Source organism: Taudactylus pleione, unplaced genomic scaffold (assembly GCF_031769625.1).
Source record: "Taudactylus pleione unplaced genomic scaffold, aTauple2 ptg000987l, whole genome shotgun sequence".
Classification (NCBI taxonomy): Eukaryota; Metazoa; Chordata; class Amphibia; order Anura; family Myobatrachidae; genus Taudactylus; species Taudactylus pleione.
Genome location: NW_028285388.1, coordinates 2,489,399 through 2,512,793, shown reverse-complemented (window position 1 = coordinate 2,512,793; position 23,395 = coordinate 2,489,399). Strand labels below are relative to the sequence as shown.

The window sequence follows — 23,395 nt, the reverse complement described above, 5'->3', positions numbered from 1 at the left end:
GGCACAGTCTTTGAAATGACAGTAAGAGGCTGATTGGATGTTTTTGGCAACTTCTCCACTATATCTCCGTCCAAGGCTTGATACATCTCCCCGATAGTAAACAGACTTTCATGTTGGTTAATGGTTTGTGAATACAAACTCTAAGAAGAAATTATTAAAATATTGAGCAAAGGATCTGTAAAATCTTGATTTTTTTTATGTGATTTCCATTCTGTGTGTTTGTCACCAGGTGGCTCGAACTCTGATGGTCACTCGGGTTCCTCAAGAAATTTCTGATACCTCTCTCATCACCAAACATTTTCAGTGAGTATCCTCTACCCCTATGAGCGCCATCGTCGACATACAGACTGTGACGAAGAGCACCTCCCCTTGACGTTCACACTGTGACAGATGGTGCCTCCCCCTCCCCCTGACATTCAGGCTCTGACGAAGGGCTCCTCCCCCTGACATTCAGACTGTGACGAAGGGCACCTCCCCCTGACGTTCAGACTGTGACAGACGGCACCTCCCCCTGACTTTCAGACTGGTATGGAGGGCACCTCGTCCGACATTCAGACTGGGACCAGGAGCACCTCTGCTTCACATTCAGACTGTGACAAAAGAAGCCTCCCCCTGATATTTAATCTGTGTGACGGAGGGAGCCTCCCCCTGACATTCAGACTTGGATGGAAGGCGTCTTCCCCTGACATTAAAATTGTGATGGAGGATCCCTGACATTCATACTTTGATGGAGGGCGCCTCACACTGACATTCAGACTGTGGCGAAGGGCGCCTCCCCATTCAGACTGTGAGAGTGGCTGTCTACCGCTTGCATTCAGACTGTGACTTAGGGTGCCTCCACCTGACATTCAGATTGTGATTGTGGGTGTGTACCCCTGACATTAAAACTGTGATTGTTGGTGTCTACCCCTGACATTCAGATTGTGATTGTGGATGCCTCCCCCTGACATTCAGACTGTGACTGTGGCTATCTATCCCTGACATTCAGATTGTGATGGTGGGTGTCTATCCCTGACATTAACACTGTGATGGAGGGGCCTCCCTCTGACATTCAGACGGTGACTGTGGCTGTCAATCCCTGACATTCAGATTGTGATCGAGGGTACCTACCCCTGACATTCATTTCAGACTGTGAACGAGGGCGCCTCCACCTGACAATCAGATAGTGATTGTGGATGTCTACCCCTGACATTAAGACTATGACAGAGGGCGCCTCCCCCTGACATTCAGACTGTGACTGTGGCAGTCTCCCCCTGACATTCAGACTGTGACAGAGGGCTCCTTCTCCTGACATTCAGACTGTGACAGAGGGCGCCTCCCCCAGACATTGACTGTGACAGAGGGTGCCTCCCCCGGACATCTAGACTGTGATTGTGGCAGTCTACCCCTGACAATCAGACTGTGACAGACGGCTCCTCCTCCTGAAATTCAGACTGTGACAGAGGGCGCCTCCCCCTGACATTCAGACTGTGACAGAGGGCGCCTCCCCCAGACATTCAGACTGTGACAGAGGGCTCCTCCTCCTGACATTCAGACTGTGACAGAGGGCGCCTCCCCCAGACATTCAGACTGTGACAGAGGGCTCCTCCACCTGACATTCAGACTGTGACAGAGGGCTCCTCCTCCTGACATTCAGACTGTGACAGAGGGCTCCTCCCCCAGACATTCAGACTGTGACAGAGGGCTCCTCCCCCAGACATTCAGACTGTGACAGAGGGCGCCTCCCCCAGACATTCAGACTGTGACAGAGGGCTCCTCCACCTGACATTCAGACTGTGACAGAGGGCTCCTCCTCCTTTCAGACTGTGACAGAGGGCTCCTCCCCCAGACATTCAGACTGTGACAGAGGGCTCCTCCTCCTGACATTCAGACTGTAACAGAGGGCTCCTCCTCCTGACATTCAGACTGTGACAGAGGGCACCTCCCCCTGACATCTAGAATGTGACTGTGGCAGTCTACCCCTGACATTCAGTCTGTGACTGTGGCAGTCTACTCCTGACATTCAGACTGTGACAAAGGGTGCCTTCTCATGACAGTCAGATTGTGATTATGGGTATCTACCCCTAAAATTCAGACTGTACTTTTCTGAAGCTGTGACAGTCAGATTATAAAACAAAACGACTGAGATGTAACTTGGTGTTTGTCTTAGTGAGGCGTATCCTAGCTGCACAGTCACCGATGTCCAGTTCAGCTATGACGTCCGGCGACTGATGAAGCTGGACATGGAAAGGTGAGGAGACCATGATGTGAATTATTTAGTCCCCTTATCAATCCCCTGGGTCTCATAACCCCCATTATCTCTCTCTTGTTACATCTCACACACCCCTATACCCTCCCCATGTGTACTGGCTCCTCAGTGTGACTGTTTTGTGATTCTCAGGCGGCGGGCTATGAAAGGCCGTGTGTATTTTGCTGGACGGTCTCAGAAAGAAGGGAGGATTTTGATTACAACACATCCGTGTGCCCGGCTCTGCCCCTGTGACTGCTGCGGGTTCCAGAAAGTGAGTATAGTCTTATATTGAGGGCTCAAATGAAGCAAATTATTCCCGGGGGGGGGGGGGGGGGCAGATGTCTATCCAGGGATGAGGCGTATAATTTAGGGTATTGTTCCTGCTGTTTTCCAGCTTTTCTTTGTCTCCTTTCTTTAACAGCAAATAGAGAGGACAGAACTCTTAATAAAGTTCTTCGTGGCCGGGGAATGTGATCCAGCTCCTTTTGTCACGAAATCTAGGGGGGTTGCTGTTCTTTTTGCAAAACGTCTCTCTTATAAGATTCTAGACACAGTGTTAGATCCGGAAGGTCGTTATCTGCTCTCGGGTATCAAAAATTGGTGATACTCCTTATACTATACTCAATGGCTATGATCCCAACACTCAGACATCTGCTTTTCTCTGTCAAATATCCCAAATGTTAGAACAACGTGAAATTGTTACATTTATTTTAAAAGGCGACAAGAATACTGTCTGAGATCCAGCTTTAGACAATTTCCCTTATTCGTTCTAACCTTAATTCTCCTTCTCGGACTGCTTTCAATAATTCTATGTTGCAAATACACTTAACGGATACTTGGAGACTCTTCCACCCCACTGACAAATCTTTTACTTTCCATTCAGGTGTCCATCGTTCCTTCTTGCGGATCGACTATATCTTAGTGGCAAATAGCTTTTAAGGTCTCATTACGCTTGGATCGCACGTCTGCGTTCGCACGCACCCGCACCTTTGTTAAATTATGCAAATGAATGCGATCGCAGCACTATACCAAGACGCCCACCATCTTATAAAGCCGGCCACTTCCCATTACATACATCCGCAAGTCAGCGAAAACATCGATAACATCGGACCCAGACACACAGTTGTGGTTGAGCTGACCTGTCTCAGAAACTGCGAAACTTCATGACTGTGTTTTGAGGTCAGGCTGCGTATGCCATAGCAGGAGATTAATTATGCACGCCCCTGTAACGGCATTCAAACGCACAGGCACGCCTGCGTTCCTCTGAACACTCTGCAATGGCTCTGCGTATCCCATTTGCGCACGTGTACTGCGGTGCGTACGCATGCACAGACCGCAAACATCGACCAGGTGCGTGCGAACGTAGAGGTGCGATCCAAGCTGAATGAGGAAGTTTCGTCTGTTGATATTGGGGATATGATTATTTCGGATCGCGCTCTGGTGTTTTCGGCTGCCGATCATCGTGTTTGGAGATTCCCTTCCTACCTGTTACATTCTAACAACTTTCGACAGTATCTTAAGCATCACTGGCTTGAATAGGTTGATAATAATAATCTTCACTGGGACAACCCTGTCCTTTTCTGAGAGGCCTCGAAAACGCGTGGTTATATTATTTCATACATTGCTAATCGTAATAAGATGAATAAACAACAGTATAGTTCACTCCATGACGCGATGAGTCCATGTTTTTCTGCGTATGTCTCTGCTCCTAATGAGGAGACTTTTCTTGTCTATACTCAAACTGAACAATTGCTGGACTATTAAAATTGGACAAAATCGATACTACAGATGGGGTAGCCGTACAGGGTGTCTCTGAGCTTCACTGACCAAAGTTTATGGTCGTAAAAACCATATAGTGTCCGTAGGGACGGGCCGTGGATCCTCTTTTTTGACAAAAATCCCCCCCCATGATATTTCTGCTGCCTTCCATAAATAGTATTGTGATTTATATTCTGCTGTGCCCTCTGGCCCAGCCCAACTGGACGCTTTCATCAAGGAGTCTAGATTCCCTTGTTTATCCCCTGACCAGATTGAATTTCTTGATTTGGAAATCACAGATCAGGAAATTACTGCGGCCATTTTTCCACTTCATACTTGTATAACGGGATGTAGTCTGAATGCCTCCAAACGGGATGTAGTCAGAATGCCTCCAAACGGGATGTAGTCAGAATGCCTCCACACGGGATGTAGTCAGAATGCCTCCACACGGGATGTAGTCAGAATGCCTCCACACGGGATGTAGTCAGAATGCCTCCAAACGGGATGTATTCAGAATGCCTCCAAACGGGATGTATTCAGAATGCCTCCAAACGGGATGTATTCAGAATGCCTCCACACGGGATGTAGTCAGAATGCCTCCACACGGGATGTAGTCAGAATGCCTCCAAACAGGATGTAGTCAGAATGCCTCCACAGGGGTTTTTGTTTGAATGCCTCCACACGGGATGCCGACTGACTACATCCCAGCTCCAGAATACCGACCGCCGGCATGCCAAAGGTAAGTATCGGGGGGTTAGGGTTAGGCACTAAGAGGGGAGGGTTAGGGTTAGGCACTGGGGAGGGGGAGGTTAGGTTCAGGCACTAAGGGGAGAGGTTAGGGTTAGGCACTAAGGGGTGAGGGTTAGGCACTAAGGGGGGAGGGTTAGGGTTAGGCATCGGGGAGGGGGAGGTTAGGTTCAGGCACTAAGGGGGGAGGTTAGGGTTAGGCACTAAGGGGGGAGGGTTAGGCACTAAGGGGGGAGGGTTAGGATTAGGCACTGGGGAGGGGGAGGTTAGGTTCAGGCACTAAGGGGGGAAGTTAGGGTTAGGCACTAAGGGGGGAGGGTTAGGATTAGGCACCGGGGAGGTGGAGGTTAGGTTCAGGCACTAAGGGGGGAGGTTAGGTTCAGGCACTAAGGGGAGAGGTTAGGGTTAGGCACTAAGGGGGGAGGGTTAGGCACTAAGGGGGGAGGGTTAGGGTTAGGCATCGGGGGGGGAGGTTAGGTTCAGGCACTAAGGGGGGAGGTTAGGGTTAGGCACTAAGGGGGGAGGATTAGGCACTGGGGAGGGGGAGGTTAGGTTCAGGCACTAAGGGGGGAAGTTAGGGTTAGGCACTAAGAGGGGAGGGTTAGGCACTAAGAGGGGAGGGTTAGGGTTAGGCATCGGGGAGGGGGAGGTTAGGTTCAGGCACTAAGGGGTTAGGCACTAAGAGGGGAGGGTTAGGCATCGGGGAGGGGGAGGTTAGGTTCAGGCACTAAAGGGGGAGGTTAGGGTTAGGCACCAAAGAGGGACGGTTAGGGTTAGGTTAGGGAGAGGAGGAGGGTTAGCGTACCCACCAACAAGTGTCTGTATGTTAACCCTGTCGGGATCCCGGCATCGTGATTCTGACCGCTGGAATCCTGAGTTGTCGGCATTACATACCCAACCCTTGTAAAACACCTGGCCCTGATGGCCTCTCTGGGGAATGTTTTAAAAATGTTACAGTCAGACCTGACCCCCACGTTATTAGAGCTATATCGTTCTATACACAAAAAACATCCTTTATATCCGGCCCTTAACAAGACTTTCACTACTTTGATACTTAAATCTAATCGGAGTCCCACATTATAGGATTCTTATTGTCCTATTACCCTTTTGAATATGGATTTTAAAATTCTTTCCAAGATTATTGCTACGAGACTACAGTCTCTTTCTTCTATTCTTACACCACACCAGTTGGGCTTCATCGGTGGACGGCATTCAGTCAAAGGCATATGCACAGCAATAGCGCCTATAGTGTTTGCCAACAATAGGTCTTCTGTCCCCCATATGTTTCTGAGCTGTACTCATAAAGCTTTGGATACTGTCTCCTGGCCTTTCCTTTTCCTGTCTTATCTTCCCGTGCGTTCGGACCAGACTTTATTAATCCCCTGTACCTCTTTACTGATATATGGTACCAGAAGTGATCCCATATTGATGAATAGGGGAACTCGTCAGGGGTGCCCCCTTTCCCCTTTATTATTTAATCTGTCTATTGACCCCTTACTTTGGATAATTGAATCTTGGCCTGTTAAATTTCAATGCTGAAATTAGGGATACGGCATTCGCTGATGATGTTTTTATTTATCTTTCCATCCCTAGAATATCTTTGAAACCTCTCTTAGACATGTTGGGAAGCATTGTGCCGGTTTCAGGATTGTTTATTAACTTTTGTAAATCAAGGGCTCTATATTTAAAGCATGGGTTTGTACGCCCCCGGCTTGGGTGGCACAATTGCCACTGAAATGCGCAAGAGGGCAGCTTCCATATCTGGGTCTGGTTTAATATTGGAAACATTTTATCCACACTTACTGCGGATTTGGGGAAGATGAGCCATCTCCAGTTATCCTATTTAGGTAAAACCAATCTCTTGCGTATGTTTTATTTTCCAAAACGTCTATACCCCCTTCAGGTACAGTACTCCCTATTCCTTTAACTAGGACAGATAGTCTTTCTATTACTCCTCTGTTTCGTACTTGTATTTCTAACAATAAATGAGCGAGGTTTGGTCTGGCTAAGTTGTGTCAACCTAAACACAATGGTGGCGTTAATTTTCCAGACATATTGCAATACAATTACGCGGCTTTCTTCCGCTATTTAAAAGATTGGTTGACGACTCATCAAATATATACTGATATTGTCTTGGAGCAAAATTTTTACCTCAAATTTCTTTATGCGTATTTTTACATATGGCAGAGCGAGACATTCCTTCAGACGCCCTTGATAACCCCCTTCTTATAACAGCGAGAAAACTGAGAAAACTATGGTTGTCATTGTGACATAAATTTAAATTGAACCCATCCTTTTCTATGCATTTGCCTTTTTTTGCGTAATCCAAATTCTCAGGATGTCCAGGCTTCACATACGTTTTCTACATGGGCTGCAGGAAGCCTTTCTACCTTGGGTCAACTTATAGACTCTGATTCCCATAAACTCCTGTCTCACTTTGAAGCTGTAGTCAAATTTCTTTTTATTGGTACATTTGGTTTTTCTTTTCTCCAGGCCCAATATTATGTTAATAAAGTTCCTAAATAATTTCTAACTGGGGACTGTGGTAACCCTCTGGACAATTATTAACACAATCTCCTTTATCTAGAGGAACTATTTCTTCCGGGATGCAGTCAATTTGCTGGCGGACGGGATGCCGGACGTCGATATACTGACGCCAGAATCCTGCCACCCGGCAAAATGCCGACGCTGCTATCCCGAATGGAATCAGGATACCGGCGTTGGCATCCCAACCGCCGTAATCCAGAACGATGATCTGTGTAAGTATGTGCAGTTATCCCGGGGAAGAAGGGGGTTAGGTTTAGGGACCCCCCGCGGGGAAATTAGGGGTTAGGCACCCCCCGGAGAGGGTTAGCCTGCGGGGACAGGGGGTTAGGATTAGGCATCATTGGGGGGGGAAGGTTAGGGTTAGGCCCCCCCATGGAGGGTTAGGTTTAGGATGCGCCAAGGGGGGGGGGGGGGTTAGGCACCACCAGTGGCAGGTTAGGGTTAGGCACCCCCTGGGAGGTTAGGGTTAGGCACCACCGGTGACAGGTTATGGGTTAGGGTTAGGCACCACCGGTGGCAGGTTAGGGATAGGCACCCCTGGGAGGTTAGGGATAGGCACCACCGGTGGCAGGTTAGGGTTAGGCACCACCGGTGGCAGGTTATGGGTTAGGATTAGGCACCACCGGTGGCAGGTTAGGGTTAGGCACCCCTGGGAGGTTATGGGTTAGGCACCACTGGTGGCAGGTTATGGGTTAGGCACCACCGGTGGCAGGTTAGGGTTAGGCACCCCTGGGAGGTTAGGGATAGGCACCACCGGTGGCAGGTTAGGGTTAGGCACCACTAAGGGTTAGGATGAGGGGTAGGGGGGGGGGGGGGAGAAGAGTAAGGGAGAGTGTACTTACCACTGCTGTCGGGATTCTGCACGTTCGCGCTTGCAGCGTTGGGATTTGAGCCGCCGGTATTTCATACCCATCCCTTTCTTCATACTGTACTATACATTTCTCCGACCTACTATTGAACACTCTTCCCTACGTACAGGTATGGCCCAATGGTTGGGATGTTTACCTTCTCTAACCATAGATGTCCTCCTTGTATTGCTGTACTCTGTTAATACTTTTCCAGCGGCCAGATATACAGAGATGTACCTCAATATTTTTCATCGATGATATATTTCTCCCCATAGAGGACCTTTAATGGGCATATTAACTAGTCCTAGCTGCCCTAATTGTCAACATTCCTCGGCTGACTTGTATCATTGTTTGTGGGCCTGCCCCGTTGGAAGACGGTTTTGGTTGGGGGCGGGGGTGGCATTTTGCCACAACTTACTTAGTTAATTATGCCCCTCCTACTCCTGAATGGGCAATTTTTGGGATATTACCACAAGTGTTAGAGTAATTTTTTAACATCTCTAAGAACACTATCAATTTCATCAGCTGTCCGTAAAACTATCCTTCATTTGTGGATTCAGAGCTCTCCAACAACCGTTAAACTCTTTTTTTTATTTTTCATATGGATTGGTTGGAGACCTCTCTCCATAAGGAAATAAGAACTAAAAAGTTTTTTGCAACATGTCAGAGCTACATAGAAACTTTACCTGCTTCTACTAAGGAAGCCGTATTTCACTGCTTCCGTAATGCCATGTGGTATGAGACCCCCATACCCTCCCCCAGCATCCTCCCATTCCCCTCTAAGAAATCAATTGTGTTTGGTCCGGTTCCGGATTTTTTTGTTTTTCTGATATGTATGTTTGTGTTTTTTTTTGTGTTGATTCTGTCACTGTTTATACTTCAGAATATCTGAAATATTATAGACTCCGTTATGTCTCTATATTTGTATCCATGAAATATTGCATATATGTTATTGTTACATTTGAAACTTCAGTAAAGAAAGTTAATTAAAAAAAACTATGTAGACTGGGGCCAGCCAGTTTTAGCCAGGTGTAATAGACAAAACTAGTGGCCCAGTGTGTGCCACCAATCGTGGATGGGTGACGAGACACCGATGGGGTTTGTCTAGCAATAGCACGCCCCCAACTTCCTCCCTGTCCATTCACACACCGGGATAAATGTGTGTCATCTGCCAAACCTTACATCGCCACCATGGGCGTGGTAAAATGGATTGGCAGTCATCAGATCGACAGTCGATAGCTCAACAGCAGATGTTCGATAGGCAATAGGTCGACATGGTCAAAAGGTTGACATGTTGAAATGGTCGACTCGCAAATAGTCGACTCATTTATTTCTTGTTTTAGCCCAACCCTTTCCCTGGTGCCTAACCCTAACCCTCCCCCTGGTGACAAACCCTAACCCTCCTCCTGGTGCCTAACCCTAACCCTCCTCCTGGTGCCTAACCCTAACCCTCCCCCTTGTGACAAACCCTAACCGTCCCCCTGGTGCCTAACCCTCCCCCTGGTGCCTAACCCTCCCTCCTGGTGCCTAACCCTAACCCTCCCCCTGGTGCCTAACCCTCCCCCTGGTGCCTAAACCCCCCTCCTGGTGCCTAACCCTAACTTTCCCCCTGATGCCTAACCCTCCCCCTAGTGCCTAACCCTAACCCTCCCCCTGGTGCCTAAACCCCCTCCTGGTGCCTAACCCTAACTTTCCCCCTGATGCCTAATACTAACTGTCTCATCCTAACCTTAAATGTGTTGAAAAAGCATTAAAAAGTCAACCATTTTTGGGTCGACCATTTGTGGGCGACTATTTTAATCTGTCGATCTGTTAACCCTGTCGACTTTCGGCACTGTCTACCCTTTGTCAGACGTTTTCACTATATTAAACCTATTGTCTGTCGACCATCTGGTGTCGACCTATTGATCTTTCATCCGGCTATTTCCCCCATAATGCACCTTCTCTACACTTACATCAATAATCTCTTCCCACTAGACAAATGTATTTTTTGCATGTGGACATAACAACAGGAGCACGAGTGTGAATAACCGCTGTTTGGTGCATTATGCAGCTGGACATACCTGTCCTGACCTGTCAAAAAGACTTGAGGCTGTAATTGCTGCCAAAGGTGCATCAACAAAGTATTCAGCAAAGGCTGTGATTACTTATGTACATGTGATTTCTTAGTTTTTTTTTTTTTTTAATTAAATTTGCAAAAATCTCAAAAAAACTTTTTACACGTTGTCATTATGGGGTATTGTGTGTAGAATTTTGAGGACAAAAATGAATTTATTGCATTCTGATATAAGGCTGTAACATAACAAAATGTGGAAAAAGTGAAGCACTGTGAATACTTTCCGGATGCACTGTAGATGGCACAGCCGAGTGTTGCCCTTTGCCAGTCTGCAGTGGAGCTCCGCGGTGGGGACCTCTCTGTTGTGTTTATAGGCTTTAGCGTACATGATTAGCACGTGAGACCCGGCGAATAAGCAGCAATGTTACAGTAACCAGTTCCTGTATCTCACCTATCATGATGTATAGATGACCGTCACACTGCAGTATGTACTATACCACTAATACCAATCCCTGTACGTGTCTGATGCCGTCCATACACGGTAAGATTTTTTTGGACGATGTACACGATTTTGATCAATCGCAACGATCAATCGTGCATATCGTGTGTGGTTTGGCATGCTGTACGACGGCGATGCGCGTCCCCGCTGTCGTAGATCTTATGGGAAAACCATAAGATCTACCAGATCCGTTATGCTGTTAAATTCGGTAACCGAAGCCTCTTGTAAGATGCATCGTTTACCATTCACAGCAGCATGCGATGCATCGGGCTGAATTTGAAAACGTACCGAGGTGTTGTACGCTTTCAAATCGCCCTGTGTATGGCTCGCATGAGCGGATCATGCACTGCTGATTGCCTTCTGTTACTAGCAATGTATGTCACATACACCAGGCGTAACCATAATGAGCTCCGTAACTGGAAGAATGGACTACGGTTATCTGTAATAGCGTTCTGGTGCGGGGATGGGTCCTGTAGCCATTTTGTTCAATTCCTTGTTCCATTTCCCCTGCAGAGAGTGTTATATGCTGAACGCTGTTTCTACGATGATCGCGTCCTTCTATGTAACTATCTCTCCTTACGCTGTGAGAAGTAGATACATACGCTAGTGTGTATGTACTAAAATATAGGTGATCACAGTTACGCTGAGAGAGGGAAGTTGGAGAAATTTCCTTGCCATACCCAGGAGGTATAGTCACACATTTTCTCTCACTTCCCCATATTGTTGTGCAGGAATAATTATCGCCGATTGTCCATCGTGATAGATGGAGACGTGAGCAGCCAGATGGCGTGGGACTGAGGACCTCATTCAGAGGCGGTCGTTAGTTGCAAGCGGTCGCACTGAATCAGGGCGGTCGCTTGCATCCTGAACGGCCGCCTCCTTGTCGATCGTTAAGCTGTGATCACCATCGCGACCATTGGGGCTTACGACCAGACCCTAAGGTTGGGTCTGGACACTCGTAAGCCCCAGGGAGCTTTCTGCTCTGATGGAGCAGGAAGCTCCCCACTGACATCACTGATGATGTCAGTGCGGCCGCCCACAAAACGGTAGGCGTTCGTAAAGGAACGCCTCCATTTTGGAAACCACCCCCTCGGCCCGCCTACCAAACGGGGGCAGCTGTCGATCAACATCGACAGCCGCCCCTTTGGTAACGAGCTCCGGAGCGACAGAGTTTCTCTGTCGCTCCGGGGCTTGCTCACGCGCAGTGCGGCCGCTGCACGTGCGCAGGCCGAGCCATCAAGTCGGTTACGAGCGAATCGGTGCTCGCCACCGACTCTGAATGAGGTCCTGAATTCCCCTCCTTATGTGTGTTGGTGGAAACTTCTAGTGTATGGACGATGTGAGGGCAGTATGTCACCTGACTTACATGGGAAGATGGCAGCCTGGAAGGAGTCACAGAAGCCAGAGCTGACCTATGTTTCCCTGTCTCCTGCTCCCAGGTAGAGGCGGAGCATTACTACGCGGAGCTGGAGGAGAAGCTGACTGACGAGTTCACAGCTGAAAGGAACCGGATCCCGCTGAAGAGACTGGGGACTACGTTTGTCACCTTCCAGGATGAACGGATGACGGCAGTGTGAGTGCACCACCCCTGCCTGTGCCCGTCAGGGAGAGTGGGGCTCAGTCGTCTGATTATTTGGGGAGTTACATCTTACAGGTGTTCTACCAAATGCTGACATTCACAAATGTCGGCACCAGAATGTTGACATGGTCTAAATATCTCGACATTCACAATGTTGACACAGACATAATGTTCGACTTTGTAAATGAGTCGCCATATCTTTTCTAGCACATTTCAAGCATAATCCTAAACACTAACACGCACTGGTGACATTGGGCCTGGTTCAGAGTGTACGCATACACGATGGCGGCGGGGGGGCAGCACGTGTGTAGAACATATCCTGCGTCGTCGCACGCTGTATCCATAAGCCGCAGCCTGATTGACAAGCTGCAGCCATCAGCCGGCGGGGAGGTGGTGGCGCCGGCCAGTGTTCCTGAAAACGGTTTGGCGGGGTGGGTTGCGCCCTTGTTTTCTGGGAGTGCTGAGGCCAGTGTCTGCATCTACTTAAGCAAATTTACTACCCCTAGCTATGGATGTGAGACAGCCTTTCTGAGTAACCTGATTATTCAGATGGCCGATGTTTTTCGCAGATGATCTGATGATGAGTCCTCATACGCAGCAGCAGATCACTAAAGCCGGCAGGAGACGTCTACAAAACGCCTCCTGCCGCATTGTCACTACTGCTGCGTCCTGCAAACAGCTCAGAATCAGGCCGATGGCGAATGTATCTTACACATCTAGGCCCTGATTCAGACCCACTCGCGTGCGGCTGTCCGCTTGCAAGTGGGTCGATGTTCTGCACTGAGCATGCGCACGATGGAGGGAGCTCCGTCGTGTGCATGCGCCAGATGCGACGAACGAAGGAAAGTCCTTCGCTCGTTGTGTCTGATCAAAGGGGGCGTGCTGTCGATGTTGATTGACAGCACGCCCCCTTTGGTGGGCGTGCCGGGGGCGTGCCTCCCTGACGGGGGCGTTCCCACGGGAACGCCTCCCGTTAGAAGCCGGCCCACTGACATCACTAGTGATGTCAGTGGGAGTGATTTTGGCTCTGATAGAGCCAAAATCACTCCGGAGCTTGCGGTTGAAAACCTCAACCGCAGGCTCCGGCTCGCAGTTTCGATGGTCGCGATGGTCACGACCATCGCGGCCATCAAACTGCACACTCGTATAGGCTGTGGGTGGTGACCCACAGCTATACGAGCGTCCAGGAGGACGCTCCATTTTTATGGAGGGCGGCCCTCATTCAGAGCGTGCACTCTGCTCAGAGCGTACGGCTCTGAATGAGGGCCCTAGTTTGCTGTATTTTGTGCCTTTCAGCAGATTCCTCCAATTCACAGTGTATTTATTTACAGTGCTAAAAACATAATGCAGCCGTCTCATAGGTTGCCATGGGTTACAGCACCATTTCTGGGAACAGGTTTCCAGCCATCTGGTTATTCTGTTCCGCGGTGTATAATAGCGCCTTAGAAAATTCAGGAATACAAATATGAAACACAGTAGGGATTTGTCTCAGCACCAAGAAAGTCCTGAATAGTTTTGTTTCCTGTACGTCATCCAGTAACAATGAGGGACAAGGGGGCGGAGTCTGTTTATTCGGGGCATCAGACAGATGGTCGGCCCAGTGCTAAATGTAGTAGGGTTACTATGACATATAACCTTGGGGAATGATCAGTGTTGTCTCCTCCTCAGAATTATCCAGGACTATAACCGGCCACATTGCAAACGAGCCCCACAGCACTCCTCTGTCACCCCGATCCTCCAGTCCCCCCGGTGGGGGGTGCGTTATGCTCCGGCACCTAGTGATGTCATCTGGTAAGTGACGGTCCTCCTCCGCCTCACTCCATCCTCGGAGGAGATTGTCTAGTCTGGAACTGTGCGCTCGGTAACGTTTGTGTTGGTAACAGGGAGAACCTGGCATTGTCTGGATGGAAGTGGTGGCTTCGTTTTGTTGGTATAAATCTGGCCTTGTTCATCCTGCTCTTCTTCCTGACTACACCGGCTGTCATTGTCAGCACCATGGACAGATTCAACGTCACTTACCCGGCGGAGAACTTAAGGGTGAGACATACTCTCTCGCCCCCAGAAATGTTCAGCTCCTTTATCCCAGGTCTGAGGGTCTGATTCACTACGGATCGCAACTGCGATTACACACTCAGTCTGACTGCGATCAGGGGCTGGCTGCCAACTTTTAGCCTGGGGGGCAAATGCATGCAGGCGACCCTGGCAGAGGAGTAGCGTGAAGCCAGGGTGCCCGAAAGAACGTGCGTGCTACGGCGCCCCCCCCCCTCAAGTGTTCTGGGGAGGAGGCGGGTCCATATGGGATTAATGTAAGGTAAAAATAAAGATTAGGGGCAGCCCTCTGTCGTAGTGCCCATATGCAGTGCCACCCTGTGCCACAGGAGGACACCCTTATGCAGGCCTCGAGTAGTGCCCCCAGTAGTGATCCCCCCTATGCAATGCCCCTTGTGCCCCCAGTAGTAAGCCCCTTATATAGTGCCCCCAGTAGTGGTAACCCTTATGCAGTGCCCCTTAAATAGTGGCCCCAGTTGTAGTCTTCCCCCTATGCAGTACCCCCACTATTGCCCTTTATATAGAGCCCCCAGCAGTGGTCCCTCGATGCAGTGCCCCCAGTGGTAGTCCCCTCCCACTATGTAGTGCCCCTAGTAGTAGTCCCCTCCCCCCTATGCAATGCCCCTAGTAGTAGTCCCCTCCCCTTGTAGTGCCCCTAGTAGTAGTCCCCCCCAGTAGTAGTACCCCCCGTGTAGTGCCCCCAGTAGTAGTCCCCCCCTTGTAGTGCCCCCAGTAGTAGTAGTCCTGCCATTGTAGTGCCCCCAGTAGTAGTAGTCCCCCCCTTGTAGTGCCCCCAGTAGTAGTAGTAGTCCCCCCCCTTGTAGTGCCCCCAGTAGTAGTATTCCCCCCCCTTGTAGTGCCCCCAGTAGTATTCCCCCCCTTGTAGTGCCCCCAGTAGTAGTCCCCCCCCCCCCCCGCAGTAGAGATATAATAAAAAAAACCACACTTACCTGACACCCACTCCTGGTCCCGCCGCCGAGATCGGCTCCTCCGTCTGCCGCTTTGCATTATGGGAGTGACGCGTCATGCCCATTAACCACTGCGGGAGCAGGAAGATGTCCGGCTCTGGCAGTGGGAGCAGCAGCCGATGAGAGTCTGTCTGACTCTCATCAGCTGCTAAAGCACAGTGACACAGTCTGCACCGCGGCCCGCATGACGCTACTGCCCGGGGGGCACATGGCACCCTGCCTCTCGGCCCAGCCCTCCAATGACTGCGATGATATGCTAATCCAATGCGATCGCTATGACGTCGCAGCACCACATAAGGACACCCAATTTACCTTACACACATCCATAATACTTTGCCAGACTGCGAAACCATCAGTAACAGTGAGTACCATCGCAGCCTCACGCACACTTGTTCCGACCTTACTCAGAAATTACTAACCTCATCGCACGCAGTGAGTACCTAAGCTGCGTAGGGCATCGCAGTGGCTAATTTATGCATGCCCCTGCAACGGTGTTCTAACACACTGGCACGCCTGCGTTTCACCGACCACCCCCCCCTGTCACCACCCACAAAAGGCACTTCCTGTCAATCACTCTGCGATGGGTCTGCGTAGTCTCTGCAATCGCAGTCCCGGTCGCAGTGTCCGGTTAGCACACACGCAATGCGTGCGTAATCGCAGTTGCGAACCTTGCTGAATCAGGCCCCGAGACCCCCAGGGTATGACTCTTAGGGGGGAAATCAATTCTGCGAGACGTGGAGTCCGGCACTGCCGCCATGCGCAGCTGCGCACATATCAAGTCAGTGACTGTAGTGCCGACTTTGCAATGTTTCCTCATGCCTCTATGGGGTGTGAGGGCAAACTTACCATGGTGGCAAGACGCGAAGTGCCGTTCTGAAACCGTTTATCAGATTGATCTTGGAAATTGAATCCCCCCTTAGACCTGGACTGTTCTCTTCGGCCTCCACTTACTGTACTGTAGAGGGCTCTCACTGCTCTATTCGGCCTCCCCTTACTGTACTGTAGAGGGCTGTCACTGTTCTCTTCGGCCTCCCCTTACTGTATTGTAGAGGGCTGTCACTGTTCTCTTCGGCCTCCCCTTACTGTATTGTAGAGGGCTGTCACTGTTCTCTTCGGCCTCCCCTTACTGGACTGTAGAGGGCTCTCACTGTTCTCTTTGGCCTCCCCTTACTGTACTGTAGAGGGCTCTCACTGTTCTCATAACCTCCAAACTTCTCCTCCCCAGAATCCAGTAATAACCCAGTTCCTGCCCACGTTCCTGCTGTGGATCTTCTCGGTGTGCCTGCCCTTCCTTGTATATTATTCTGCATTCTTGGAGTGTCACTGGACCAGGTAATAAGATGTCGTGTACGTTTATCTCTGCCGAATCTTCTTATCTCTCATGTCCATTATCAGTGTCCTCTGTCATAGTACTTGTGTGTAAGAGTTGTCATTGTTTGTGTTCTCTTCCCCTTAATCCTTTATCTTCTCCTAAAGTCCTCCTGTCACTGTTGTTTGTGTGTGATAATCTTCTCACATACAACAATTTGGTGCCATGTCCCCCTGGAAAGGCATGTTATCACTGAGGGCCGTCCGTGACATCCAGTGGTGCCGTTAGTGGAAAGGCATGTTATCACCGAGGGCCGCCCAATGGTGTTATTAGTGGAAAGGCATGTTATCACTGAGGGCCGCCCGTGACATCCAATGGTGCCATTAGTGGAAAAGCATGTTATCACTAGGGCCGCCCAATGGTGCCATTAGTGGAAAGGCATGTTATCACTGAGGGCCGCCCAATGGTGCCATTAGTGGAAAGGCATGTTATCACTGAGGGCCGCCCAATGGTGCCATTAGTGGAAAGGCATGTTATCACTGAGGGCCGCCCCAATGGTGCCATTAGTGGAAAGGCATGTTATCACTGAGGGCCGCCCGTGACATCCAATGGTGCCATTAGTGGAAAGGCATGTTATCACTGAGGGCCGCCCAATGGCGCCATTAGTGGAAAGGCATGTTATCACTGAGGACCGCCCAATGGTGCCATTAGTGGAAAGGCATGTTATCACTGAGGGCCGCCCCAATGGTGCCATTAGTGGAAAGGCATGTTATCACTGAGGGCCGCCCGTGACATCCAATGGTGCCATTAGTGGAAAGGCATGTTATCACTGAGGGCCGCCCAATGGCGCCATTAGTGGAAAGGCATGTTATCACTGAGGACCGCCCAATGGTGCCATTAGTGGAAAGGCATGTTATCACTGAGGGCCGCCCCAATGGTGCAATTAGTGGAAAGGCATGTTATCACTGAGGGCCGCCCGTGACATCCAATGGTGCCATTAGTGGAAAGGCATGTTATCACTGAGGGCCGCCCAATGGCGCCATTAGTGGAAAGGCATGTTATCACTGAGGGCCGCCCCAATGGTGCCATTAGTGGAAAGGCATGTTATCACTGAGGGCCGCCCGTGACATCCAATGGTGCCATTAGTGGAAAGTCATGTTATCACTGAGGGCCGCCCAATGGTGCCATTAGTGGAAAGGCATGTTATCACTGAGGGCCGCCCAATGGCGCCATTAGTGGAAAGGCATGTTATCACCGAGGGCCGCCCAATGGTGCCATTAGTGGAAAGGCATGTTATCACTGAGGGCCGTCCGTGACATCCAATGGTGCCATTAGTGGAAAGGCATGTTATCACTGAGGGACGCCCAATGGTGCCATTAGTGGAAAGGCATGTTATCACTGAGGGCCGCCCCAATGGTGCCATTAGTGGAAAGGCATGTTATCACTGAGGGCCGCCCGTGACATCCAATGGTGCCATTAGTGGAAAGGTATGTTATCACTGAGGGCCGCCCAATGGCGCCATTAGTGGAAAGGCATGTTATCACTGAGGGCCGCCCCAATGGTGCCATTAGTGGAAAGGCATGTTATCACTGAGGGCCGCCCGTGACATCCAATGGTGCCATTAGTGGAAAGTCATGTTATCACTGAGGGCCGCCCAATGGTGCCATTAGTGGAAAGGCATGTTATCACTGAGGGCCGCCCAATGGCGCCATTAGTGGAAAGGCATGTTATCACCGAGGGCCGCCCAATGGTGCCATTAGTGGAAAGGCATGTTATCACTGAGGGCCGTCCGTGACATCCAATGGTGCCATTAGTGGAAAGGCATGTTATCACTGAGGGACGCCCAATGGTGCCATTAGTGGAAAGGCATGTTATCACTGAGGGCCGCCCCAATGGTGCCATTAGTGGAAAGGCATGTTATCACTGAGGGCCGCCCGTGACATCCAATGGTGCCATTAGTGGAAAGGCATGTTATCACTGAGGACCGCCCCAATGGTGCCATTAGTGGAAAGGCATGTTATCACTGAGGGCCGCCCGTGACATCCAATGGCGCCATTAGTGGAAAGGCATGTTATCACTGAGGACCGCCCAATGGTGCCATTAGTGGAAAGGCATGTTATCACTGAGGGCCGCCCCAATGGTGCCATTAGTGGAAAGGCATGTTATCACTGAGGGCCGCCCGTGACATCCAATGGTGCCATTAGTGGAAAGGCATGTTATCACTGAGGGCCGCCCAATGGCGCCATTAGTGGAAAGGCATGTTATCACTGAGGGCCGCCCCAATGGTGCCATTAGTGGAAAGGCATGTTATCACTGAGGGCCGCCCGTGACATCCAATGGTGCCATTAGTGGAAAGTCATGTTATCACTGAGGGCCGCCCAATGGTGCCATTAGTGGAAAGGCATGTTATCACTGAGGGCCGCCCAATGGCGCCATTAGTGGAAAGGCATGTTATCACCGAGGGCCGCCCAATGGTGCCATTAGTGGAAAGGCATGTTATCACTGAGGGCCGTCCGTGACATCCAATGGTACCATTAGTGGAAAGGCATGTTATCACTGAGGGACGCCCAATGGTGCCATTAGTGGAAAGGCATGTTATCACTGAGGGCCGCCCCAATGGTGCCATTAGTGGAAAGGCATGTTATCACTGAGGGCCGCCCGTGACATCCAATGGTGCCATTAGTGGAAAGGCATGTTATCACTGAGGACCGCCCAATGGTGCCATTAGTGGAAAGGCATGTTATCACTGCGGGCCGCCCCAATGGTGTCATTAGTGTAATGGAATGTTATCACTGAGGGCCGTCCGTGACATCCAGTGGTGCCATTAGTGGAAAGGCATGTTATCACCGAGGGCCGCCCGTGACATCCAGTTGTGCCATTAGTGGAAAGGCATGTTATCACTGAGGGCCGCCCGTGACATCCAATGGTGCCATTAGTGGGGGAGCGGCCATATTTGTTGCTGATACCTATGTACGGTAAAGAGGGAGTTTGTATTCATCATTAAATTAGAGATTCAGTTATACAAAGTCCACCCCAGGAATCACTGTTGTGTACTGTCATCTCTATTATCACTCTGCAGATTATATCATATGTTTACAGTTTATACCTAGCATGAACACTGGCAAGATGTCCTAGAGACTATTAGTGTGGCGCTAGGGACAATGCACAATTCCAGCTAGAATTACATTAACAGGTCCAAAGCACAGATCCCATTCCTGAGTAGTGGTGATGCACAGTTCCCATTCCTCAGTAGTGGCGATGCACAGTACCCATTCCTCAGTAGTGGCGATGCACAGTACCCATTCCTCAGTAGTGGCGATGCACAGTACCCATTCCTCAGTAGTGGCGATGCACAGTACACATTCCTCAGTAGTGGCGATGCACAGTACACATTCCTCAGTAGTGGCGATGCACAGTACACATTCCTCAGTAGTGGCGATGCACAGTACACATTCCTCAGTAGTGGTGATGCACAGTACACATTCCTCAGTAGTGGTGATGCACAGTTCCCATTCCTCAGTAGCGGTGATGCACAGTACTCATTCCTCAGTAGTGGTGGTGCACACTCCCCGGCAGTAGTATTTTATACTTCACTGTGTGTTGTGTTCACCTGATCAGTGTTATTTCCTTTCTACTTAACCTGTCATTATCATCTCTTAGACTCCCACAATGCACTTCTCTCCATGTTCTCATTTATTATTGCCATTTTGCACTTTGTTTTCAGATCTAATGAAAATGAGCTAACGATGCACAAGTGTTATTTCTTCCTCGTATTTATGGTCATCATACTGCCCTCTCTAGGTCTGACCAGGTACTGCACTGCTGCCATTTGCTGTGTCACACTCTCATCACTGTTCCCTGCGCTCCCCATATTACATGTAGTGTGTACTACTGTCTTGCTTCTCACTGTTCCCTGTGCTCCCCATATTACATGTAGTGTGTACTGCTGTCTCTTCTCACTGTTCCCTGCACTCCCCATATTACATGTAGTGTGTACTGCTGTCTCTTCTCACTGTTCCCTGCACTCCCAATATTACATGTAGCGTGTACTGCTGTCTCTTCTCACTGTTCCCTGCACTCCCCATATTACATGTAACGTGTACTGCTGTCTCTTCTCACTGTTCCCTGCACTCCCCTTATTACATGTAGCGTGATCCACAGAAAAAAATGGATATTCCCTCCACCACACTACAGCAATATCAACAAAAATACTTGAATCCTACATGATAATAGAAATTCAGAGATATTAGTTGCATACATTTGCAAATATTTGAATAAGCGCCAGGCCAGTGTCAAGGCTCCTCTATACTGGCGCCCCTAACATAAAGGGGTTCACGTCCGAGGAGCAGGGTACCCCCAAAAAATTCCAGCCAAGGACCATTCCCAGGGCATCACACGAAAAGGGTAAAAAAGGTGATAGTGAAGCGTAAAGTATAGATGTGTAAAGATAAATCAATAAGTGTTAATAAATGAGGAAGAATTAAAATGACATAAATAATAAACAAACAAATAGAGAGGTGATAAAAAAGTATCTATGTGAATTAAGTGGTGATGCCCTGAAAAAGGCCCAGCCAGAGCAACTCCGGGGAGCCCACTCCCAAATGCTCACCCCAAAATTTTGTTTGTTTATTATTTATGTCATTTTAATTCTTTCTCATTATATTAACACTTATTGATTATCTTTACACATCTATACTTTACACTTCACTATCACCTTTTTGTGTGATGCCCTGGGAATGGTCCTTGGCTGGAATTTTTTGGGGTACCCTGCTCCTTGGACGTGAACCCCTTTATGTTAGGGACGCCAGTATAGAGGAGCCTTGACGCTGGCTTGGCGCTTATTCATATATTTGCAAATGTATGTAACTAATATCTCTGAATTTCTATTATCCTGTAGGATTCAAGTATTTTTGTTGATATTGCTGCAGTGTGCAGGAGGGAATATCCATTTTTTTTCTATGGTTCACTGTAAACCCCGCCATTCACAAGCACCTGTGTAATGTCATTAAGCTGATGTGAGCGACCACCATACTTTTTGTATACATGTAGTGTGTACTGCTGTCTCTTCTCACTGTCCCCTGCGCTCCCCATGTTACATGTAACGTGTACTGCTGTCTCTTCTCACTGTTCCCTGCACTCCCCAGTTTGCATGTAGCGTGTACTGCTGTCTCGCTTCTCACTGTCCCCTGCACTCCCCATATTACATGTAGCGTTTACTGCTGTCTCTTCTCACTGTCCCCTGCACTCCCCTTATTACATGTAGCGTGTACTGCTGCCACGCTTCTCACTGTCCCCTGCACTCCCCATACTACATGTAGCGTGTACTGCTGTCTCTTCTCACTGTCCCCTGCACTCCCCATATTACATGTAGCGTGTACTGCTGTCTCGCTTCTCACTGTCCCCTGCACTCCCCATATTACATGTAGCGTTTACTGCTGTCTCTTCTCACTGTCCCCTGCACTCCCCTTATTACATGTAGCGTGTACTGCTGCCACGCTTCTCACTGTCCCCTGCACTCCCCATACTACATGTAGCGTGTACTGCTGTCTCTTCTCACTGTCCCCTGCACTCCCCATATTACATGTAGCGTGTACTGCTGTCTTGCCTCTCACTGTTATTTGGTTTCATTCTCATGTTACATGTTTGGGCTGATGTTCTTCTGCTGAGAGAATATACCGTGTAGCATACATTAGAAGGCTGTATAGGAGATAAAGTGTAGTAATTATAGTGCTATTTGCGGGATTTCTCAGTCGCTTATGTCTCACCCAGCTTGGACCTGTTTTTCCGCTGGCTCTTTGATGTTCACTTTTTGGATTCTGCCAACTTAAAGTTCCAGTGAGTATTTTATATGCGGTCTCCTCCGATACACTCTCCCCTAATACCCCACATGGAGCAGTCTCTGACCATATCTCTCCTGATACTCACCTCATGCTCTGTCCCACTCTACATACCATGGAAGTGTCTCTCCTATAATACTCATACTCATATAATACTTATGCTAAACATGGAGCTGTCTTTGATCCTCTGTTCATTCCTTTCCTGATACTAATGCTTTCCATCCCCTATACTTATACTTGGAGCTGTCTCTAGTTATGTGTTCTCCCCTGCCTGTACTCTCTTTGGGGTTCTCCCCTTTTCCTCCCCTGCCTGTACTAAGTTTGGGTCTCTTCCCTTATCCTCCCCTGCCTGTACTCGCTTTGGTGTTCTCCCCTTATCCTCCCCTGCCTGTACTCACTTTGGTGATCTCCTCTTATCCTCCCCTACCTGTACTTACTTTGGTGTTCTCCCGTTGTCCTCCCCTTATCCTCCCCTGCCTGTACTCACTTTGGTGATCTCCTCTTATCCTCCCCTACCTGTACTTACTTTGGTGTTCTCCCGTTGTCCTCCCCTTATCCTCCCCTGCCTGTACTCACTTTGGTGATCTCCTCTTATCCTCCCCTACCTGTACTTACTTTGGTGTTCTCCCCTTATCCTCCCCTACCTGTACTTACTTTGGTGTTCTCCCCTTATCCTCCCCTGTCTGTACTCACTTTGGTGTTCTCCCCTTATCCTCCCCTGCCTGTACTCACTTTGGTGATCTCCTCTTATCCTCCCCTACCTGTACTTACTTTGGTGTTCTCCCCTTATCCTCCCCTACCTGTACTTACTTTGGTGTTCTCCCCTTATCCTCCCCTGCCTGTACTCACTTTGGTGTTCTCCCCTTATCCTCCCCTGCCTGTACTCACTTTGGGGTTCTCCCCTTATCCTCCCCTGCCTGTACTTACTTTGGGGTTCTCCCCTTATCCTCCCCTGCCTGTACTTACTT

General features: G+C 49.4%; 1 protein-coding gene across 3 annotated transcripts in view; it reads left to right on the top strand.

The window, feature by feature from the left end:
* TMEM63C (transmembrane protein 63C) overlaps positions 1-23,395 on the top strand; it is an 80,326-nt gene that overhangs the window by 24,434 nt on the left and 32,497 nt on the right. For all 3 annotated transcript variants that reach the window (XM_088460861.1, XM_088460862.1, XM_088460860.1), the window contains 9 exons: positions 230-303; positions 2,150-2,230; positions 2,381-2,501; positions 12,125-12,258; positions 13,933-14,055; positions 14,148-14,301; positions 16,507-16,613; positions 20,315-20,401; positions 22,360-22,425. In XM_088460861.1, the coding sequence (XP_088316987.1) occupies positions 230-303; positions 2,150-2,230; positions 2,381-2,501; positions 12,125-12,258; positions 13,933-14,055; positions 14,148-14,301; positions 16,507-16,613; positions 20,315-20,401; positions 22,360-22,425 (947 nt within the window). The remainder of the gene's footprint in view (positions 1-229; positions 304-2,149; positions 2,231-2,380; positions 2,502-12,124; positions 12,259-13,932; positions 14,056-14,147; positions 14,302-16,506; positions 16,614-20,314; positions 20,402-22,359; positions 22,426-23,395) is intronic.